Source organism: Hyperolius riggenbachi, chromosome 1, assembly GCF_040937935.1.
Source record: "Hyperolius riggenbachi isolate aHypRig1 chromosome 1, aHypRig1.pri, whole genome shotgun sequence".
NCBI lineage: Eukaryota > Metazoa > Chordata > Amphibia > Anura > Hyperoliidae > Hyperolius > Hyperolius riggenbachi.
Genome location: NC_090646.1, coordinates 532,356,335 through 532,381,550, shown reverse-complemented (window position 1 = coordinate 532,381,550; position 25,216 = coordinate 532,356,335). Strand labels below are relative to the sequence as shown.

The window sequence follows — 25,216 nt, the reverse complement described above, 5'->3', positions numbered from 1 at the left end:
ATGAATAAAATCAAACTGATTGCATCAAATGTGTGCCACAGATCTGGATTGAAACGAAGACAGTGAAAAACTGCTGTAAGGCCTTGAATAGCTCAGAAAAAAACTCAGAACGTTCTCCCATATGAATGCAGTCATGCTAATGCTACAAAGTCTACAGAAGAACTGATTTCCACACATTATGGCAGCCCATCCACCACACTGCTATTTTAATCTGCAGCATAACAAAAGCAGCTCGTGGTATTTTAATACTCTATACTCATTTCAAGCCATAGATGTTCCACATCGTAAAGGTTACCGAGTCATAACTAAAGAGTGATTCAGCACAACAGATTATAACACATGAACAGACTTACTTTTCAGGCTCCGGTCAGATCAGTCTGTATACTAAATACACACAGGAACTCACCCATAATCAGTTGACAAACTCAAAAACTCTGCATCACAGTTCAAAATAACTTGCGTGCTAGAAGATAATCCAGGAAGAATCAAAAAGCCTGTCAGCTGAAAAGCTCCGAGCCACAACATTCAATGACGGCTACCCGGCAAAAGGCAACTTTGCAAAGCAGTCCACAGGGTCAATTTTAGTCCTGGTTTCTGGGTTTAAAAATAATATCAGCAGCTATTTCAGCACATAGTGTGCGTTTAAATATAGTTAAGGTATTTTGGTGCCGAGGGGGCTGCTGCAACGTTCACATCAAGCTAGGTACGGTATGTGCATTAGAAAAGGCAATGAGTATATCTAATGAGTTAAGATACTATACAGTCACACTTTTACTTATGTGCTTACCTCTTAGTTCTCTAACCAAGGGGTTACTACAAAGTTCAAACACGTAAAACTTACCAGCTGTGTCAAGTAATCAAGCAACTCTGACAATCACACATGCGGGGAGGGGGGGGGGGGGGGATAGATAAAGAGTTAAAGGACAAATGAAGTGATAGTGATGGAGGCTGCCATACTTCTTTCCTTTTAAGCAATACAAGTCACCAGGCAGTCCTGCTGATCCTCTGCCTCGAATACTTTTAGCCATAGACCCTGAACAACGTGCAGATTAGGTGTATCTGATATTGCTGCAAGCAGCATGCCTGTTTCAGGTGTGTGATTCAGACACTACTGCAGCCAAATAGATCAGGATTCCAGACAACTGGTATTATTTAAAAGGAAATAAATATGTCAGCCTCCATAATTTTCTCAGTTCATATTCCCTTTAAAGAGAAGGTAGGGGTTTCTGTAAAAGAACATTAACTGCTTACTGTTTCAGTTCATAGATTCTACGTCCTAATTAGTGCTGCTGTAGGTTTTAGTACATGCTGATGACAGCATACAACTCATAACGCACACTGTCAGCTAATTAAAGTTACATGTGCACACTCAGCTGTAAAGAAAGTGGACTTGAAAGGGGCAAACTAACTTCCATCACTATTTCAAGCCAAAGATCAGCATATGACTATACATGTCTGCAGGGGCGCCGCAAGTGTGCAAGTGAGCCATGCCCCCGCTTGGAGGCTCACTATGCTGCTGGCGGCTCCCAAGTGGTGTGGTTGCACGGGGAGCCAGGCGGAGCGGCAGGAGGGTGGGCGCAGCAGCGGGGGGAGCTGGCAGAGAGAAGTTTCAACTCACCTTCCTCGATCTCTGCATGTAGGTAGCCTCTAGCTTCATCCTGTCCCGGCGCCTGTAGCGATGGTAACAGCGCCCCCTGTGATGAAGTAACCGCATGTCATCACAGGGGGAGCTCTTACCGATGCGACGGACGCCGGGAGAGGATAAAGATAGAGGCTGCATGCAGGATCGAGGTATGTGAGTTGAAACTTCGCTCTGCCCGCTCCCCCCGCACTATGCTGAAGACACCTACCTATCTAACCTATACTGGGGGGTACCTACCTATCCAATCTATACTGCGTGCACCTACCTATCTAATCTATACTGGGGGCATCTACCTATCTAACCTATACTGAGGGGTACCTACCTATCTAACCTATACTGCGTGCACCTACCTATCTAACCTGTACTACGTGCACCTACCTATCTAACCTGTACTACGTGCACCTACCTATCTAACCTATACTGTGGGCACTTCCCTATCTAGCCTTTACTGCTGGCATCTACCTATCTAACCTATAATGATGGGTACCTACCTATCTAACCTATACTGCGTGCACCTACCTATCTAATCTATACTGAGGACATCTATCTATCTAACCTATACTGCGTGCACCAACCCTATCTAACCTGTACTGCGTGCACCTACCTATCTAACCTATACTGTGAGCACTTACCAATCTAGCCTTTACTGCTGGCACCTACCTATCTAACCTATACTGGGGGCACCTACCTATCTAGCCTATACTGCGTGAACCTACCTATCTAACCTATACTGCGGGCACCTACCTATCTAGCCTATACTGCGGACACCTAACTATATAGCCTATACTGTGGGCACCTACCTACAACGTATACTGCGGGCACCTACCTATCTAACCAATACTTGGGGCAACTATACTAGCTAACCTATACTGGGGGAACCTACCTACCTATATAACCTATACTGGGGGCAACTATGCTGGCTACCTATATTGGAGGCACCTACCTGTCTAACCTGTACTGGAGGCACCTATCTAACCTATACTGGGGGTAACTATATGGGCTACCTATAATAGAGGGGGGGCTATAGCGGGCTACCTATACTGGGGGCAGCTGGACCTGGCAAATCTATACTGCGGGCACCTATACCTGTCTTCACGTGGGGTGGGGGGGCGCATTTTATGCCCTCGCCCCTGGGTGCAATTTAGCCTAGAAACTGCTAGTACCACCTACCCACATCATGTTTTGGCCATGACCATATTTCACCTTTGTTTTGTGGAGTGGCTACCCATTTTTCAGGGATAGCGGCCTCAAGTTAGGGACTGCTTGGGGCCATCAAAACCTTAGCTGCACCCCTGCATGTCTGGGCAACCATATATAATCACTAAGGAGAAAAATAAATGCAAAAGAGCTACTACTCCAAAGGAGAATATAAATGAATGGCCAATAAAGATCAACCTGGTCAATCTTTCATCCCCCAAGCAGGCCTCATTCCAGAAGTTAAATATCTAAGTCTGCCATGAAGTTTACATTTCACTTACACATACAGAATAACCCCCCTAGTTATATACTTCCTTCAAATTATTTTCTTTCTTTTGCTTCTTCCTGCATGTGTAATTAGCGCTATTAAGCTGGAAGTGGCATTTTAGAATCCTCAGTCCTTACATTAATTAAAAAGCTGTTTAGTGCTTATCAGCAGTCATCTTGAGACGTCGTTGAAGATTCTGATATGAAGCATTAGTATGTCTATTAGTGCACCGGAGGTAAGCCATGCAATATAAATAAACACCTGTCTCTTTTGTAGGACATGTTCCAAAACTCTTCTGGACTATAACCCCCTGCAGAACATTGGCACATTCAGTGGCGTAGGGATAGCCATAGCATCGGCTATGGGGCCCGGCCGCCCTACGCCACAGCGGGGCCCAGGGCTCAGCCCTGTTTCCACAGGCAGGTGGGGGGAGCGCAGAGGTGGAGGAGGGAGCTGCGGCCCCACTGAGACTCAACCGTGGGGATGGGGGCCGACTTCTCTCTCCCTTGCTCTCCACCTGGTCCCCCTCCGTGCTCCCCCCTTCCTGGGTAGGCAGAGTTAGCACAGCGGAAGACTATAAGGACAGCTCAACTCCCTCCCCGCTACAAACGCTGATCGCTTGCCACTGGTCTCCTGTCCCGATATCTGCTTATACACGCTCTACTTCCTGCTAGTATAAGGGCCATGGTAGGGGTCAGGGGTACTTTAAAGTGTTTTACACTCCTTATAACAGTTGATACAATACAAATATGTAATAAAAAACAAGGTAGGTCATGCAAAAGAAAAAAAACACAGGGATACCGGGAGCCCGATCTGGTGTAGTATAGTTAGTAGAGGTTAAAGTTCAAATAAAAGTATAAAATAGTCTAGGGTTGTAATCCAGCAGCCACTCTCTGCATGTGGGGAAGGACCGTCCCCAGTCTGTCTTGTGAGGGTTTGACTGTCGCGGCTCGAGATAATATACTGTATGTGGAAAAGTGATTGTTCGGTAGAATGATCATAAATTGTAACTGTATTGTACTTGGTTTATTTATTTTAAATAATAAACAGAAATCAATGAGGGATTGCATAAAAAAAAGTGTGTTAAATGAAGTTTTAACTGTAACGAGAGGGATACAGAGGCTTCCATATTTATTTACTTTTAAGCAATACCAGTTGCCTGGCATCATGCTGAACATCTGCCTCTAATGCTTTCATCCCTAGACCCTGAACAAGCATGCAGCAGATTAGGTGTTTCTGACATTATTGTCAGATCTGAAAAGATTAGCTACGTGTTTGTTTCTGGTGTTAAGCTCTGTCCACACTTGTACGGATGCAGAACGGAAACGGAACGCACATCTGTGAGGCGGATGGATTCCGTCCATTCTGCATCCGTTTTGCACAAATATACCCGTGTCCATTTCGTGTCCGCAGCATCACTACATCGGCATCGCCGCTCACCTGCCTTACCGCCGCTGCTTGACCCGCCACTCGCCCCGCACTCGGTTCCCTTCAGCAGCCCGGGGCTAGCAGAAGCATAGCTCTCCATAGACTGAAACAGGCCAAGTCTCCCTAAGAACTGGGAGCATTCTTATTGGTCCAGGGAGATATATTATGGCACGGCCTGGAAACGAGCGACACGGATGCAGAGACTAGCCTAGTGAGAGCGAACAGTGTCCATTCTCATAGGCTTGCATTGGACACGTTTTCCCTTCCAGTCCGGTAAATAGTGTCAAATCTGGACTCTCCATTACGTTTTCTTTGAATGCAACACAAATCCATGTGCGATCCGTGTTTCTGAACGAGTGGAAGCGGGACCTACTTTTAACATAGGATCCGCTTCACGCGTTTCTGCAGACCAAATCAAGTTTGAACCAGCCCTCATTTAGGCACTACTGCAGCCAAAGAGATTAGCAGGGTTGCCAGGCATCTGGTATTGATTAAAAGGAAATAAATATGGCAGCCTCCATATTCCTCTCATGTCAGCGGTCCTTTAAGTAGCAATGTGATGTTTAGTGGTAATTGTAATGCTAAACAGAAAATGATGATGGCATGAGCTATCCATAGATGTACAGAGATGTGACAAATCCATATTAAGAAAGGTATTTCCATTAAAAGTCGAAAGCTGCGTGAAATGTTCTTAAAAACCTACCAACTTTTTAACAAAATTGCAGCAATCTTGAACATGTATGTGGTACCTCAAACAACTTCCTCAGAACTTTCAATCAACTGAAAAATTGGATTGGTTTAGTCAAATCGACAATACATTTAAGAAAAATGATAACGTGTTTGGCCATCTTTAGTCTTTTTTGTTGGTTTGGTTATAATGCTAGCGAAGACAGTCATTTACCTTTTACAGCGCTGGGAATTCCTGGAGAGTTGGAGGACAGAGCAGGGGTTCCTCTGCAGGCTCTCTCCAAGCTGTTGTGCTGCTTAGCTAGCTGCTCAATGGTCTCTTCCAAGCGCACTCTCTGCTCACGCTCATACTGTAGCGCTCGGTGCCATTTGCGACTGTGAGTTTCTGCTAAATCCAAAAAGTCCCGACATGCCTGTAAAAAAACAAAACAAAATCACATTAATCTGGATGTGGGCACAGGTGATTTTAAATTATATACAGTAAATGATCATTAAGGACATTATATATACACAATAATTTTAGGAGGACCAGTTATCAGCATTAATATCAATTTATGGTATAAAGAAAAGTCAGTTCAAAACTTTGGGCCCATTTGCATATTGGCTCCATGGCGTGTTGGGTTCAGTCATAAAAAGCCTACCTGTGCGCTACCGGACAACATGCACATCAGATCCACGCTACACATGAATGGTGACAAGGTAAAATGTGTAGGGACGGTTGTAGGTTCAATGGGGCCCTTTCATTTTTATACTACACTAACCGTAAACTTTTGCCCTCTATAGTCCCTGACTTGGGGAGCCCCTGAGGAGCTTGTTGCCCTGGGTAGTTGGCCAGTTTGACCCTTTAGAAACACCACCTCTAACTGTGCATGCATGCAGCTAACCCAGCCAGCTGCCATATTTATTTCCTTTTTTAGGAATACTAATTTGCCTGGCAGTCCTGCTGAGCTAAATTGCATCAGTAGTGTCTGAATCACACACCTGAAACAAAAATGTGGCTAATACAGTGAAGACTTCAGTCAGAAACGTCTGATCTGCATGCTTGTTCGGAGTCTATGGCTAAAAGTATCAGAGGCAGATGATCATCAGGACAGTCAGGCAATGTGCATTGCTTAAAAAGAAAAAAAATATGGCTGCCTCCATATGTCGCTCAGTTCTAATCAATCAATATACCTCTGTAGAGGAAAACCAATTGTCCCAGATTCCTCTCCAGAATGTGTGTATTGTCTGCTGTTTTACCTAAGCGGTACAATTTCTTTAATTACAAGGTCATAACACCAATAGCAAGACTTTGCCTTCTATTGATCCATTGATGAGACAATCTTACGCACTAAAATGAAAACTAATTAGCACTTTTGTTGAGAAAACCAAAGCATGTGTGTGTTAATTATCGTAACAAAGATTCTTTCAGCTCTGTTTCTGGGTTTTTATGTTATAATAAATTATAAGCATGTTACAATAAATCTAAGGCCTTTTTTCCAAGGGCAGCTGTAGGCGGTGGATTCACTGCCTGTCACCACCACCTCCAGTTCACCATCCAGGTGATTCCTAGCGGTCGGCACAGGTGATTGACAGACGGCCTTCCCCATGGAGTTGCATCTGAGCTTGGCCATTGCCACGTGATGTTACCAAATACTACCATTCTGCTGCATGTAATTACAGTCGAAAGGCGCTAGTGGCAGGCAGCCGGGGGACTGAACTGACAAGAGAGTAGTTCAGCCTAATGTTGCAAAAAAAAGGCCTGACAGAAACGGACGGATTTGCTGCCAGTAAAGGATTAATCCAGGTGCTGAAGATGAGTGACAAAGCCCTGTGCTAATTACTTCTACAGCAACATGGGAAGTTCTGGCCAGTCTCATAGCAACAATACGCCTTACAGTGTACACAGAGTACCATTGCTAAAGCTGCAAAGACAAGAAGTTGAACCTTGAGGTCAGTTTTGAAAATTCAGATTGAGATAGAAAGATAATTAACAACTTTAAACTGCAAAAAAGACCAGTACAGCACCAAATCAATGATAATTGCTATTTTTATTTTTAACAACAAATGGAATTTAATGTATATAAAAATCTGATCAGCAATAATATCTAGTTGGCAGTTCTATTTCCTTTCCCTGATATATTCTTTCATGTCTGTCATTTTTGGAGAGATTTCCCAACTTTCTTTCTGGAAAGGGAGCAATCGAAACTATCACAGTTGTAACAAACAGCAAATACACAAAACCCCTTACCAAACTATCCAAATCTACAACAATATTTTTTTAGGAACCGGGCTTTAAATTGTTAAACCAATTAGCTGAACGAGCACAAGCATAATAGCACTTCACATGGGGCAGCTATGCAGAAATAAACCAAACTTCCTTTCAACACTAAGCAAAGATAGTCTCTCAGCATACCCAGCAGCAAATTAATGAAGCAAAATTTGTGATTGCGTAAAATTAAATTGAATGGGTATTTTATTTGTCTGCCCTAATTTTTAAAATAGGTTGTTTGCTTGAGTTATTAAAGACAAACTTCATGACACAAACTTTAATTGTGAAAAACCAAAAACACTTTAGGTGAACACTGTGGGGAGGAATTAGGGCTGGTTTTCATTGCTGCCTTTGTCTCCGTGGATTTTTTTCATGACTTCCTATTCTTAAAGGAAGGGCAGCGATAAAAAAAAAATGTAAGGGGTTATAACTATTTCTCATTCTACTGCAACACTTGTGCTGTCCCTGGTCCTGATGGAGAGAATGATCTGCTTCCTGTCAGGGCAGAAGTGTGGAAATTCTCTCAAATGGTCACATAGACATTAGCAAAAATCTAATCCAATTCCTTGACACTCTATTCAAGTTTTTCACAATTAAAGTTGCTCTCTGAAGATATGTGCTAAAAACTACCCTTTGTAGTGTAACTACCCCTGGCTCCAATGCCTTAGCAATTGGGATGCTAGCATAGCTGGCTGCAGTGCACACATAATGGCACATCATCACAGAAATGATAAATGTGCATACTGATCATTCATTTTGCGTTTAGTTACCACGACAGCTCATGGAGAAATCAGCTTGAAGAAACTGCAGTGTGTGAGGTTATCTAATGCAGTTTGAGTTTTTATCAGTGATTTATTTACAGTACAACAGAGTAACCAAGCAGCTCAGGGTGACCCAAACTACTAGTAATGTATAGGGTGATGAAAGGAACCAAAAAGCCCTCCTACTAAAAAAGCAAAGCTTGGTGTAATTGCCTTCTTAAAACAGAAGGAAATTTGCAATAATTCAGTTATAAATGAACATTTGTGGTTACCCACAATGCACACCTACTAAATATGCAAATTATCCCTTTCCACCCTTGTTAAGCCAAGCAAGCTGATCCCAAACATGTGGGTTTGGTATGGCTGTGTAAAACTTAAAGCTATAGGCTTGCTATAAACCAGCGGTTCTGGATGCTTGCTTGGCTTAACAAGGGTGGAAAGGGATAATTTGCATATTTAGTAGGTGTGCATTGTGGGTAACCACAAATGTTCATTTATAACTGAATTATTATTTACAGTAATAACTGTATAATTTACAGTAAAGATTGTAGGTGACCCTTAAAGTACACTTGAAGTGAGAAGGGTATGGAAGCTGCCATATTTATTTCCTTTTCAGCAATACTATTTGCCTAGCAGTCCTGCTGAACTATTTGGCATCAGTAGTGTCTGAATTACACACCTCAAACAAGCATGTGGCTGATGCAGTCAAGACTTCAGTCAGAAATATCGGATTTGCATGGTTGTGCGGGGTCTATAGCTGAAAGTATTGGAGGCAGAGGATCAGTAGAATAGCCAGGCAACTGGTATTGTTTAAAAGGAAATATATGGCGGCCTCCAGATCCCTCTCACTTCAAGTGTTCTATTAAGGGTAGATTATAAGCTTGCAAGGGCACGGCTCTCCCACCCTTTTGTGTCTTGGAATTTGTTATACATTTTTTTCATCATGTCACTTTTGTCACTGTAATTACCATGCCACAGAAAATGTCGGCACTTTATAAATCAATAATAATAATAAAAGGGTAAGTAAGTGAAAACATATGCACAGTTTAATTTACCTAGGCATTCTCCTAGTCGCCTAAAATGGACACATTATACTCTGTTGGATCTAGTCATGGTACCTCTGACTATATACAGTGGGTTGCAAAAGAATTCGGCCCCCTTGAAGTTTTCCACATTTTGTCGCATTACTGCCACAAACATGCAACAATTTTATTGGAATTCCACGTGAAAGATCAATACAAAGTGGTGTATTCGCGAGAAGTGGAAAAAAAATCATACATCATTCCAAACATTTTCTACAAATAAATAACTGCAAAGTGGTGTGTGCGTAATTATTCGGCCCCCTGAGTCAATACTTTGTAGAACCACCTTTTTGCTGCAATTACAGCTGCTAGTATTTTAGGGTATGTCTCTACCAGCTTTGCACATCTAGAGACTGAAATCCTTGCCCATTCTTCTTTGCAAAACAGCTCCAGCTCAGTCAGATTAGATGGACAGCGTTTGTGAACAGCAGTTTTCAGATCTTGCCACAGATTCTCGATTGGATTTAGATCTGGACTTTGACTGGGCCATTCTAACACATAGATATGTTTTGTTTTAAACCATTCCATCGTTGCCCTGGCTTTATGTTTAGGGTCATTGTCGTACTGGAAGGTGAACCTCCGCCCCAGTCTCAAGTCTTTTGCAGTCTCCAAGAGCTTTTCCCTGTATTTGGCTCCATCCATCTTCCCATCAACTCTGACCAGCTTCCCTGTCCCTGCTGAAGAGATGCACCCCCCGAGCATGATGCTGCCACCACCATATTTGACAGTGGGGATGGTGTGTTCAGAGTGATGTGCAGTGTTAGTTTTCCGCCACACATAGCGTTTTGCATTTTGGCAAAAAAGTTCCATTTTGGTCTCATCTGACCAGAGCACCTTCTTCCACATGGTTGCTGTGTCCCCCACATGGCTTGTGGCAAACTGCAAACGGGACTTCTTATACTTTCTGTTAACAATGCCTTTCTTCTTGCCAATCTTCCATAAAGGCCAACTTTGTACAGTGCATGGCTAATAGTTGTCCTATGGACAGAGTCTCCCACCTGAGCTGTAGATCTCTGCAGCTCGTCCAGAGTCACCATGGGCCTCTTGACTGCATTTCTGATCAGCGCTCTCCTTGTTCGGCCTGTGAGTTTAGGTGGATGGCCTTGTCTTGGTAGGTTTACAGTTGTGCCATACGCCTTCCATTTCTGAATGATCGCTTGAACAGTGCTCCGTGGGATGTTCAAGGCTTTGGAAATCTTTTTGTAGCCTAAGCCTGCTTTAAATTTCTCAATAACTTTATCCCTGACCTGTCTTGTGTGTTCTTTGGACTTCATGGTGTTGTTGCTCCCAATATTCTCTTAGACAACCTCTGAGGCCCTCACAGAGCAGCTGTATTTGTACTGACATTCGATTACACACAGGGGCACTCTAGTCATTAGCACTCATCAGGCAATGTCTATAGGCAACTGACTGCACTCAGATCAAAGGGGGCCGAATAATTATGCACACACCACTTTGCAGTTATGTATTTGTAAAAAAAAATGTTTGGAATCATGTATGATTTTCGTTCCACTTATCATGTGTACACCACTTTGTGTTGGTCTTTCATGTGGAATTCCAATAAAATTGATTCAGGTTTGTGGCAGTAATATGACAAAATGTGGTAAACTTCAAGGGGACCGAATACTTTTGCAACCCACTGTAGATCATCCAGTCAATTCAGTATGTGATCTATTCACTAACAACCAGGGCACAGTTATGGAATCTATCACAAGGTCAGACACTTCTATATAACTAAAGGGCAACAAAGGGCAAACAAGTACATGTTGCAGCTGTATTTTCACAGGTGATCCATGATCATCACAGAGGGAACTGGGATGACAAAATGCCATTGAGGGAAGCGTCTGTATATTTATGTTTTCCCTATTCCTATTGCTGCAGAACACTACTATTATAACCATTGACAATGCTTCAGAATAACGCTAAGAGGATATTATCATATCATTGAGAAACAAAGCAGTTCTAAAGCTGAGAAACGGCGGGCAATAATGCAGCATTACAGCGCCTTGTGTTGTATTATATATAGCTATTCCCAGTGGAAAGGAGCAGGTTACAGCAATCATTTGGCTTTCATTGCAGAAAGGATTGGGAATCTATATTTGAACACGGAAATAGAACAGCTTCCTCCCAGCCATACAGACATTAATAAGTGATGCCATTAGTAAACATGAGCTCCATGTGGGAATCACATTTCCTTGCCTGGAAAATATTATATATGAATGAACACAACAGGAGAGACAGATTCTCAGCCTCAGTAATCCCAATCGCTGCTCACAATGGCTTTAAATAGGATTGGTTTCCCATGTGGTTATTTAATGCATATGTATGCAGACAAATTATATATGCAGCATGGGTAGCACTCAACTGGCAGCTCCAGGATCCTCGTTTCATTTTCCACTCAGTACAGCTTTTGCATAAATATTCTCTATATCCGGCTCATGTGGGGATTTCCGTCCCCAAAACAAGAAAATACGTTTAGTATGGAAATTTTCCATAGTAATTGGCTTCCACACCAAGCTAGCTGTACGGTCCGCATGTATGCTTTTAGCAACATTAAATTGTGAGCTACTGAGAGACCCGTCTGATGAATGGTTCAATATTCCTGGCAGACAGTAGGACAAATGGTGTCAGTGCCAAGTCAAGAAGTGAAGTAACTAAACCACAAATATGGGAAACATTCTACATGAAGCCTCCTTGTGTACTTTGTGCTTATTAGTATTAAGGAGGAGAACAGTTCACACATACGAGGGTTCAGGCTCAGTTTATGTACAGCACACATGTGGCTCTGCTGCAGAGTGGTCTGTAACCGCTTCCTCAACACAGTATCTGGGAAAAGGCAAACTATCGGGGTGTAGCTAGCCACCATGGGGGCCTCTGAAAAAAGTTTTGTTGGGCCACCCTCAAAAAAAAATGATAAGGTACCCTCCCACACACCCACACCAATTTTATGTAGCAAGAGGCTCAAGGCCCCCCCCCCCCCCCCGTAACGGTAGTCAGAGGTACCCCTCCGTATTAAACAGCCCCAGGTATTCCCCAGTAAAGGTAGTGAGTCTCCCCCACCAGTATGAGTAGCCAGAAGTAGCGCAACCCCCCCCCCCCTGTTTCTCCAGTATAAGTGGCCAGAGCTGATCCGCTGTATAAACTGGTATGGAAGGCTCACTGTATATGTGAAGGGGAGATCACTAGATACCAGGGAATATATACGATATATAGGGGAGGGTGGACACTAGACCATCAGGAGACACATTATGGGAGAGGAAAGAGGAACCCTTAGACACCAGGTAAGCGGTTTAGGGGAGGGGGACCACTAGACACCAATGAACGCTGTATGGATGTGTGAAGCGGGACTACTAGACACCAGGTACACTGTGTAGGGAAAGGGGGGAGACACTAGACACAAGGCACGTTGAATGAGGGAGGACCACTAGACACAAGGTACATTGTGCGAGGGAGGGGACACCACCAGACTTAAGGGAAGGCTGTATGGGGACCAATAGACACCAGGGAATGTTATATGGGGGGAGGGGAACACCAGAAAAGCAATATGGGGATGAGGATGTTAAAAGTAGCGTCCTGGATGGTGGGCTCCTCCCCCGGCGCATGCAGCGGCTGACAAGTTTATGGCACTCGAAGTTTGGACATCGGCGTGTCGCCTTTGCGTATCAGCGCCGCAGAGACTTCAGCATGTCATGTACGGCCATTGTGTGTTGGAGCTGCATGTCACCCGGCATCAATGACGCCTGGCGTGTGGTACGGCCCCCAACTTTTCAGAGGATTCCGGGGATTGGGGGGGCAGTCTTGTACGCCGGAGGATACGGTACTTTCTCCTTCCCTGAAGGCAGCTCTCCCTTCTCCTTTTGGTCTGTTTCTCTTTTCCCTTTCCTTATTTGAAAAAAAAAAAAAAAAAAAAAAGTAGCGTTCTGGGTTCTTACTCTTGTTAAACAATTTTTCTGGTGCCTAAAGGGAAAATGAAGTATGTCAGTTTGTTTATACTTGGATTGGTTTAGGTTTAATTGCTAGACACAAATTGCCAGCAGAGCAATGAGGTATGTGTGACGAACACAAATCAGCACCCTAAAAAAGAAAGTAGGGAAAAAATAAGCTAAAAGCTGTGTAAAGGTTCAGATTTTACTTTTCACATACTGTAATTTATACATTTACTAGCAATCTTCTCCATGCTGGACACATGTAAGTTCTGCACAAACACAGTGAAACCAAGCGCTCAAACACGAAAAAAAAACCTGTGCAGAAGCAATTTCATTTTACAGAGCCTGCATAGACCGCACTTACCCATGCATGTACGAAAAAGCTCATATATACTTTTCATTGCTATTTTTTATTTAGGTATGCTTTAGGTTTCAAGCTACAACAAATGCCCAAAGTCACAACACTGAAACTGCAACCCCCCCCCCCCCCCCCAAAAAAAAAGAAAAACACCAAAAGCATAGCATTTCCAACTGCTACACAGAACTCTGATGTGCTGACATGGCTGGTGCTACACTAGAGCACTGGCTCCTTCTGGAAATGACTAATTACTGTGTACCCACCGCCATACATTGAACATGATAGGGTCTGTAAATAACTCTCCAGAGTCTATGTAGGCGTTAAGTAAACCAAGGGTCTTACCTATTTGCCATAAATACCCCACAGTCCTTGCAAGATCCCTTGTAATTAATGTATCTGGATGGCACTTCTATTTTAAAAAAAGAAATCTTTCTACTGCCTTTGGATTCTATGTTCTAACATTATCAGTCAACAGGAATGGAGTCTGAAGAAGGCTTACAAGCTGAAAGCTTACAGTTTTTCTTTTTTTCTTTAAAAATAGCCAATAAACTAGAGCTTGTATTTTACAGACAGGAAGATTGGAATCCGGATGATCCTGATTTAAAACTTCCTGCCTGTAAAATACAAGATCTACAGGGAGTGCAGAATTATTAGGCAAGTTGTATTTGAGGAATAATTTTATTATTGAACAACAACCATGTTCTCAATGAACCCAAAAAACTCATTATCAAAGCTGAATATTTTTGAAAGTAGTTTTTAGTTTTAGCTATTTTAGGGGGATATCTGTGTGTGCAGGTGACTATTACTGTGCATAATTATTAGGCAACTTAACAAAAAACAAATATATACCCATTTCAATTATTTATTTTTACCAGTGAAACCAATATAACATGTCAACATTCACAAATCTACATTTCTGACATTCAAAAACAAAACAAAAACAAATCAGTGACCAATATAGCCACCTTTCTTTGCAAGGACACTCAAAAGCCTGCCATCCATGGATTCTGTAAGTGTTTTGATCTGTTCACCATCAACATTGCATGCAGCAGCAACCACAGCCTCCCAGACACTGTTCAGAGAGGTGTACTGTTTTCCCTCCTTGTAAATCTCACATTTTGTGATGTACCACAGGTTCTCAATGGGGTTCAGATCAGGTGAACAAGGAGGCCATGTCATTAGTTTTTCTTCTTTTATACCTTTTCTTGCCAGCCACGCTGTGGAGTACTTGGACGCGTGTGATGGAGCATTGTCCTGCATGAAAATCATGTTTTTCTTGAAGGATGCAGACTTCTTCCTGTACCACTGCTTGAAGAAGGTGTCTTCCAGAAACTGGCAGTAGGACTGGGAGTTGAGCTTGACTCCATCCTCAACCCGAAAAGGCCCCACAAGCTCATCTTTGATGATACCAGCCCAAACCAGTACTTCACCTCCACCTTGCTGGCATCTGAGTTGGACTGGAGCTCTCTGCCCTTTACCAATCCAGCCACGGGCCCATCAAGACTCACTCTCATTTCATCAGTCCATAAAACCTTAGAAAAATCAGTCTTGAGATATTTCTTGGCTCAGTCTTGACGTTTCAGCTTGTGTGTCTTGTTCAGTGGTGGTCGTCTTTCAGCCTCTTACCTTGGCCATGTCTCTGAGTATTGCACACCTTGTGCTTTTGGGCACTCCAGTGATGTTGCAGCTCTGAAATATGGCCAAACTGGTGGCTAGTGGCATCTTGGCAGCTGCACGCTTGACTTTTTTCAGTTCATGGGCAGTTATTTTGCGCCTTGGTTTTTCCACACACTTCTTGCGACCCTGTATTTTGAATGAAACGCTTTATTGTTCGATGATCACGCTTCAGAAGCTTTGCAATTTTAAGAGTGCTGCATCCCTCTGCAAGATATCTCACTATTTTTTGACTTTTCTGAGCCTGTCAAGTCCTTCTTTTGACCCATTTTGCCAAAGGAAAGGAAGTTGCCTAATAATTATGCACACCTGATATAGGGTGTTGATGTCATTAGACCACACCCCTTCTCATTACAGAGATGCACATCACCTATTATGCTTAATTGGTAGTGGGCTTTCGAGCCTATACAGCTTGGAGTAAGACAACATGCATAAAGAGGATGATGTGGTCAAAATACTCATTTGCCTAATAATTCTGCACTCCCAGTAGTCTGCAGCAATGCTTAGTTACTTAGATAAGAAATTACACACACAGTATTCTCTCCCTCCTGCCTCTTCCCCCCTCCACTTGCTTGTAGAGTCCTGAGACACAGGCTGGGGGGCTGGAATTATTTGTCTGTGATCTGCCCACATAGGAGCACCTTGCGAGCAAGTAAGGATTAAAGAATGCCAGCAAACTAGCGAAGGGTACAGCTGTAGGTGACTTTTCTTCAATAATAGCACCATCATTTGGATAATCTGCTCTGCTCAAAAGCCTAGGAGTCCTGTTTGTGATGTTTACATTTGGTTTCTGTTAATGCTGAACTTTTTAATAATGATTTTATCACCTGAGCTAGACAAAAAATATGTAAAGCATATAAACAATGATTTTGATCACCCAAATGGGCTTTCACAAACATGCCCCGTGGCCTTTTTCAAGGAGATGATGCTTCATCACCACCACGGCAGACTTGTTTGAAAGAAAGAATATTTGGCTTTTAAGGAGAATGCTAAAAATACATTGTAAAGAATAAAGTGTGAAACATGTGAAGGCAGCATTTTTCAGCACTGTCTGCAATGACGCAAGTATTTGTTAATCAGAAGCTGATTAGAATTACCTGCAGGGTTCCTCATTTCATGTACGCTGCTCTCGCTCCATAATCCCGCTGTACTCAAGTTTCATGAGATTTAAACTGAAATTTCCATGAGCTGATCTTTTACTAACAAGAACATTTTGCTCCTGGCTGAAAGTGTTTTACTCCGGCATTTACAAGAATACATAACTAAATGCAGCGAGCACTGCAGCTACAGGAGCATTCCTGCCTAATCACATTTTAAATCTTATTATAAGGCCCAAAAGGATAACAGAGACATGAATTGCTAAGAACAGGATAATGAACAAAACATACAATGCATGAGAACATCATCCTAATGACCTGAACTAAATTCAGATATTAAAGCCCGTTGGTCAGCCAAACTATACAAGGAAAAAAAAACTAAAGTTAATACATGCTTGTTCTACTTACATAAGATACCGTATATATTCTGTCCATATTTTGATTTCAGTAAATAAACAGAAACCTGTTCCAGGCATTTTCCATCTTTACTGTCTCTGACTGAAGCCAATCCGGAGGTCATTTCCTCCCTTACTCTTTTTTTCCTCCTTGCCTGAAATTGTGTATGCAAAACTGCACTGTCATACCTAGTTTGCTTTGTAAACATGTGAGCAAAACAGATCGGATTTCAGCAGCTTCTGCAAAGGGTTGAGGTGAAATAGCTTCTATTTCCCTTCTCAGCCTCTGTTGACACTGAACTGCCCTCAACCAATCAGCAAGGAGCAGGGATGTGGGAGGGGACAAAGGGAGATGAGGCTTTTTTTTTTAATTAGCTTCCCTATTCCCGGCAGTGTGTGTGTGAAAAGAGCCAGGCTGACTGATATTAGATTCATTACAGGAGACATTTCTGATTGTATTGAAATGCTTGCAATGCAGGGTCATAATGTAGACTACATAACACAAACAGAGCAGTGCATAATAGAAATTTATGGCTGGCAATCACTCTTTCAAGAATAGCTCCAATCTACTGTAGTTAGAAAACAGAAGATTTCAAAATTATGATCTGTGTGAAAAAGCTCACGTTACTTGGCGATTCTTCATACTATGAATACAATGTGCACCTTTTATGCTACTTTCACACTTTTAACAGTATGTTGTGGTTTCGATGATTCTTTAATCGCATTGTTTCAGAAAAGTCACACCACATGTTAACGTTATGTTGCGAACGTACAGTGAGACATACAGTACAATGAAAGTATGCCTCACTGCCACTGTAAATGGGCACATTACCCTGTAAATGCACTACATGCATTACTGCATTGGAACTCGCTCCGTCACACCACACCATGAGCAATGTGATAGTTCCATGAGACTGCACTGATTCTCATTGGTCGAGACACGACACAATGGACTGACACACGACAGTGTGAAAGGACCCTTAATGTGCAGAGTGTACGTTGCATTATGCCCGCATTGTAGCAAGGGTGTTATGCAAGGAATATAGTGCCAGCTTGGCATTAAAGTACTGTGCCACAATCTTGTGAAAAACTCCTGTCATAAAAAAAAAAAATGTAAAGTAAGTTTGCCACTTTCTTCACCAAAAATAAAAGAAATACAAACAAAAGGTGCTCATTAATGATACAATCTTGATTGTACAATCTCTAACATCTATGTAGTAGAAGGGTGAGTGAATATACTTTGAATGGATACTTTATTTTCGAGGAGCCCACACTTTTTCTTTGCGAGCCACTTCAAAAATGAGGAATTGAAAATGATATACCCGGTAGAATCTACTTACAGATGCAGCCACAACTGTGACTCCTACACTACTGATGCATGAAAGATCAGCAGGAAAGGAAATAAATATGGCAGCCTCCATATCCCCCTCACTTCAGGAATTTGATTCACCAAACCATGACAACTCAAATATCACACCTTATCCTTATCAAAGATCACACCTTATGAAAAGATATCACGCATTATCAAAGTTAACACGCCTTATCAGAGTAGCATAGCGAGCGCTACAACCGTATGCCTGCTTATTGGCAATCGCTTGCTTTGCTACTCTGATAAGGCATGTTAACTTTGATAAGGTGTGATATCTTTGATAAGGTGTGATATCTTTTCATAAGGTGTGATAAGATATCACACATTATCAAAATACCTTATCAGAGTAGCAAAGCAAGCACTACGAGCCCGCAGGGGCTCAGGGCAGGACGGGTGCCATTGCCAATTAGCAGGCATAAGTTCATAGCGCTCGATATGCTACTCTGATAAGGCGTGTTAACTTTGATAATGTGTGATATCTTTTCATAAGGTGTGATAAGATATCACACATTATCAAAATACCTCATCAGAGTAGCAAAGCAAGCACTACGAACCCGCAGGGGCTCAGGGCTGGACGGGTGCCATTGCCAATTAGCAGGCATAAGTTCATAGCGCTCGCTATGCTACTCTGATAAGGCGTGTTAACTTTGATAATGTGTGATATCTTTTCATAAGGTGAGATCTTTGATAAGGATAAGGTGTGATATTTGAGTTATCACGGTTTAGTGAATCAAGCCCATGGTATGCTTTAAGGTCTGTACACACGCTCTACAAAGGTCGGCGCAATGACCAACGTGGTAAAAAGACTTTACCAGCGCCAAAGACGAATTACAAGTCCTTCCAATTATGTAGTTCGCACATCAATATCTTAAAAACGACCAACTAATTTTAATACTGCATGCGCAAAGGGAAGCAACATTATGCATGATATGTGTAGAACCCACACGTAACTGACTGCACAATATCTGCCCAACAGTTGTCTGAGTTGATCTGCCTAGATTGGGCAAGATGCCCAATTTCAGTCACTCATCATTATCATTTAGCTACACTTTTTTAACACGATTGTTGTCTGATAAGGTGAAATCTGTGATTTGTTGGACATTTCAAACGACTTTAGTTGAGTATGTGTACACTGATTTACATTTGTATCTTCAAATATCTTCAGTGGGAATGTCATAAGTGATGCAGAAAACCAGGGCTTAATTAACAATTATCTAACTATCTGTCAAGTGGCAATCATCTGCTATCCTTGTCTAAACCACATGAGATTTTGTGTGCCTCTGTTCGCTCTGATTTTTCCAATACAGTGATTGATTAGCTTTCTGAGTGCGGTCTCTGTGTGTGTTTCTTTGAGATTAATGTCAGGGCTGCTGGGGGGTTTGCATATTAGTAATTGTACAATTGCATGCAGCATCCTTGGCATACATGCTTTTTTTTTTTTTTTTGATTGCCTGAATTTATTCAAATTGAAAAGAATGTGCACCCTGGGCACCTGCATAAGATTGATAATTTACTAAACACAGAAAACTTCAGACATCTATGGCTAATATGTCCCCATTAAAATGTACAATAAATCAGCTTCTGCTCTCTATAGTTGAAGGCATGGTCCTCTTTCTAGCAAGTAATACGTGTTTCTGAAAACTGGAAAGTGCTGTAGAACCTGTGTGACCTCTAAATGTGCCGAACTATGAAAGGAACCTACATTGCAATCATAGCAGTGGTAGATTGTCTACAGGGCTTCCTAGATTTCATATGGCACTGCAACTGGTTCTCAGATTTCCAGAAGTCTGCACAGAACAGGATGTAAAATTTCAGGCATGCTTTGCCCTGTTTGCAGGAGCGTAACTAGACTCAATAGGGCCTCCCTGCAAAAATTACAGCATGGGGCCCCCTTGGTCCCCAAAGCCAATGAGGGTCACATGATTGTGAGCTGGAAAAAGGCAGCAGAGAGTGTTCTGCTGTGAAGCAGTGTCAAGAAGCAGGAAAAAATGACAGACGCTCCCACTACTCGCTACTCTACATGGCAGGGGGAGGTGTCAGAAAAGATTTTTGTGAGTGAATGGGAGTTTTTTGCTAATTGGCTGCACTTACGGTTGGGGAGAGGGAGGGAGAGGGACCCCCAAAGCCTCCGGGGCCCCTTCGATGGCATCACAGAACATTAAATTGCAGAAAAAATATGTGATCAAATGCAGAAACAGTAACTACAGGGTTTCACTGCCACATAAGATGCTCTAAATTATATATGTCAGAAGGGAGCCATAAATGGTCATGTACACTAGTCCTGATCTATTCACCAATGTGAGAGAAACAGATATGAAAAGCTTGTGTGCACAATAACATGGCTGGCATCCCAAAATAGATTAAACTAGATCTGATAAAATGTATATAGTAATGGTGTTGTCCGATTGTGAAGTTCCTGCTTATAGTACAATACATTGCAATTCAAAGCTTCGTTATTTACCATTAGCAGAATAGTCACCTTCTGTGATAACTATTCCAGACAAGGGGGCATCTGACTAATACTCTGTGAAGGCGGAAGTGTCAGGAAGATGGAAAGCAGGGAGCAGGTCAAGGCAACAACATAGGGGAGCCTGCTCAAGTATAAAGCGTGCTATGGAATCCTATAGGAATCAGTAGAATATCAAAGGTAAAAATAGTTTAGCTGATATTGTGCAATGATCCATGCCAGTTTATTCAGATATTGTATAAATGAAAAAAATCAGAATCAGAATCAGTTTTATTTCGCCAAGCATGAGGGGTCATGCCCGGAATTGTTTTTGGCACAGTACAAAAGCTCAGGAAGAGTACATAGAAAGAGACAGAAAACACAACAGGTGTCAGTTAACAATACATTGTGGAACACATTACAGTCCCAGTGAGTCACTGGGATGTCTAATAGTTAGTCTTGTGTGCTGGTCAGCCGTAGCACCGCCGACCTCACCGCTCGTTGGGGCTTGCTTTGGTGGTAGAATGTGGAGGGAGTTTAGGAGGCTGACTGCCGAGGGGAAAAACGAGTTCCTGTGTCTCATGGTTTTTGTGGGGATGGCTCGTAGACTCCGTCCCAAGGGCAGAATGTTGAAATAGCGGTGGCCTGGGTGTGAGGGGTCGTTCGCAATCCTCAGTGCCCTGGTTTTTAGTCTTTTGTTGTGCAGTAGGGCAAGTGAGGGGAGGGGGCACCCAATGATCCTCTCTGCTGACCTGATGACCCTCTGTAGTTTGTCTCTATCATTGATGGTGGCGCCAGTATACCACACCAAGATGGAAGAGCAGAGGATCGACTCAATGGTGGCGGAGTAAAAGCTGGTTAAAATTTCTTGAGTCATGCCAAACTTCCTCAGCTGGCGGAGGAAGAAGAGTCTCTGTTGGGCTTTGCGTTGCGTGGCAGTGATGTTGGGCTTCCAGCTGAGGCCACTAGAGAAGGTAGTACCCAGAAGCCGGGCGCAGGGTACTCTGGTTACCTCATTGCCGCCAATGTAGATTGGAGGTGGGGGGGGAGCAGCCCTCCTGAAGTCAATGATTAACTGAACGGTCTTTGCGGTGTTTAGCACCAGCCTGTTCTCCTTGCTCCAGTTGCAAATTCTCTCCACCTGCTTGCTGTACTCCTGGACATTATCCTTGGTGACAAGGCCAACGATGGTGGTGTCATCAGCGAACTTGATGACCTTGACGGAGTCTGCTTCAGACCTGCAATTGTTAGTATAGAGGGAGAACAGCAGTGGTGACAGTACGCAGCCTTGAGGTGCTCCAGTGTTCGTGGCCGCAGGTCGAGAGTGGATATCATCCAGTCTGACGACTTGGGACCTATTGGAAAGAAAGTCTGTGATCCAAAGTTGTAGGCTGGGGTGGACTCCGAGTGCAGCTAGGTCCCGTTGGAGAATGCGTGGGCAGATGGTGTTAAAGGCCGAGCTGAAATCCAGGAGTAGTATTCTGGCATACGTGTCTGGCCTATCAAGGTGGTGGTTGATGAGCTCTAGGCAGATATTGATCGCATCCTCAGTGGACCTATTTGCTCTGTATGCAAACTGGAAGGGGTCTAGGAGGGGCGAAGTTGAGAGCTTGAGGTAGGCCAAGACCGCGCGCTCCATGGTTTTCATGATGACGGATGTCAGGGCCACGGGTCTAAAATTGTTGAGTTCGGTGACCCCTTGTTTCTTAGGTACAGGTATGATGGTGGACCTCTTGAAGCATGCAGGGATCTTGCCTTCCCCCAGGGACCTGGTGAAGATAGCGGAGAGGATGGGAGCAAGCTGCCTACAGTAGGTTTTCAGGCAAGCTGGAGATACTCCGTCGGGGCCGGGGGCTTTCCTGGCGTTTAGGGTTGATAGGAGGCGCAGGATTTCGGCTTCGCACACCACCGTGGGAGAGGGTAGTCTCAGGGTGTTGTCAGCAGGGCATGGAGGTGGGGTAGCTGGTACCTGGTTCTCCTCCGGTTCTCCCTGATTCTCGAACCTGCAGTAGAATCTGCTGAGCTCTTCTGCTAGTGTCGGGCTGGGTGTTGCCTGCTGAGGTTGGGGCTTGTAGTTTGTGGCGGCCTTCAGCCCCTTCCATACCGCGCGAGAGTCTATTGAGCGCAGGTTGAGTTTGATTTTCTCGTAATACTCCTTCTTGGCCGCTCCGAGCTCCCGCTTAAGGTCGTTTCTTGCCTTCCTATAGTCCTCCTGATTGCCGGACTTGTGTGCAGCCTCCTTTTGCCTCCGCAAATCATAGATTACAATATGCAAACTTGCGATATACCAACATTGACCTAGCAGGCAAGTTTCCAGTACAGTAAGAATAGGAACACCTGTGCAAAACAGCTGTCTGCATAATAATCCTGCACAAATGTATGGTTCCCTAGTGTTAACCTGTAATATCTTGAGATAAACTATACCTGTTGACACATGCTAGGACCCAATACCCTTATAGTCTCCTTCTTAAAGTGGATCTAAGACAAACTTTTGCTGTCCTCGGTATTGTGCCCTTACATATAGTTTCTAGGGCAATCTTCCCCCCAAATGCTTATTTTTATCAGAGGAATAGTTTAATAAACGAATAAACTACAGGAGCCGCGCCCCCAACTTCTCCAGCGCCTCTGCATTCAGTCCCATGCTGCAATTAATCATCGGAGCTGAGCCTGGCAATGAGGCACGTCTCATTATCATTTGTCTGCCCCTCTGTGTGCTAATTGATATAGGCACACAGTGGGGCTGGAGCGGAGGCAGGAAGCCGCTGTGTGAGGAGGGGGCCATGGGCAGCGCGTGCTGGCATCTTCAGGCAGGCGGCAGATTCCCCTGTAACTGTCTCCATCTCCTACACAGACCGCATGTCAGAGCGACCCTCTGCGCCGCTATGACAGGACAGCGGGTCGCCGATCAGCGTGCATACGGCTAGGCTTCCCGTATCTGCGCCGATAAGCGACCCGCTGTCCAGCCATAGCGGGTCGCTCTGACATGCGGTCTGTGTAGCGGAGGGAGACAGTTACAGAGGAAGCGGTCGCCGAACGTAAGACAATTGGAGGCCCCCCCAGGGGTTGGTGTATGGGGGGACTATGCTACCTATACTGACTAGGGGATCTATACTGGGAGGGCAACTATTCTAGCTATACTGGGGAAACTATACCAGCTATGCTAACTGGGGCAACTATAATAGCTATACTGACTGGGGCAACTATACTAGCTATAGTGACTAGGGCAACTATACACCGCTATATACTGTATACTACTGCTCTCCCCATACACTGCTACTACATACTACTTTATATATACACTTCTACTCCTCCCCCTATATACTGTATACACTGATTTCAGGGGGTGGAGAGGGGAGTGGAGTTTTCAGAGGCTGAGGGCTGGAGATGCAGATCAGCATTGCCTGTGTGTAGTGTGACAAACAGAACATGGCTGCCCTCATATCACAGGAAGAAATAATCATATACTGTTGAAGATATTTACAGCTGAATTTACTGTGTAAACTATCTAAACTTTAGATAAGATATATAGACAAGTTACTTGCTATAGTTAGTTTTTTATCTTGGATCCGCTTTAAGGCTTGTGCACACCCTCAGTCAATGCCACCCTTATTAATTGTTGTTTGAACCTTAAGTTGAAGGGATGACAGGGAGGTGCAAAAGAGGCCGGCTTCCAGTGGATAGGTAAGTACAAATACAAAGAGCTCAATTGTCACTCACTGTATTAAACCGCCACACAATCACTGCCATTTACTCTTGCAGGTTAAATGGTTAAATTATATTTAAAGTTTTAATGAATATATAGCATGGTATAGCATTGTTACATTGTATTTTTTCTTAACCCTTTCCTCTTGTTCAACTTTAAAAGTGGATCTAGCCTCCCATCTAGAATAAGTAAGGCAGCATCAGAGCAGCCTTACAATCCAACCAACCAACATACCAGAACATCTCTCCCTTTCAGGGATCCTCCATAGCCTCCACCTCTTTTGGCTTGTGCCCTCTGGTGTGCAATGAGGCTACCCCATTGTGAGTACTTCCACCCCACCTTCTGCACCAATCCAGAGGCTGAATGCTAGAGGCTGCTGGAGCGGGGTAATGTGGGTAGCATTAGTGGAATCAGTGCAGCACTACAGATTGGCCAGTTTCTCACTACCTGCACTCCTCCACCAGAGAAAGGAGGTGAACATTTCATTATTATGAAAGTATACCCGTATTTGTAGGCTTTTAGGTTTTCTACCCATAAACATCTTGCTTATTTGCCTAAAAGGACAAGTAAACAGGATGAGTATGTGTCCATTTTAAGCAAATGATCTCATTGGGAAAATGATTAAGCTGTTGATGCCAACGTCACAGAAAGCAAATTTACCAGAGATTGTGCTCTAACAATTGCCAATAGTAACAACAGGAAACAGCATTGTGCAAGCTGGACCTAATTACTCTCTAATAATGCTATCTGTGTCCTACCCCTGCTGCTTCAAATAAATGAGGCCTGGTATACCGAGCCATGCTAAGAATCTATAACAAGTAATCCATTGCAAGACAGAAAGATCTTGCATTTACTCTTTAGATGAAATAGTGATTTTACTATACAATCATCTAATTGCTAACCACTCGCCTCTACTACCCAGACAATGATTG

At 43.4% G+C, this 25,216-nt stretch overlaps 1 protein-coding gene across 5 annotated transcripts in view; it reads right to left on the bottom strand.

The window, feature by feature from the left end:
* The window catches only part of OSBP2 (oxysterol binding protein 2), a 327,225-nt gene that overhangs the window by 91,773 nt on the left and 210,236 nt on the right, over positions 1-25,216 (bottom strand). For all 5 annotated transcript variants that reach the window (XM_068246447.1, XM_068246472.1, XM_068246456.1 and 2 more), the window contains one exon: positions 5,437-5,635. In XM_068246447.1, coding sequence (XP_068102548.1) covers positions 5,437-5,635 — 199 coding nt within the window. The remainder of the gene's footprint in view (positions 1-5,436; positions 5,636-25,216) is intronic.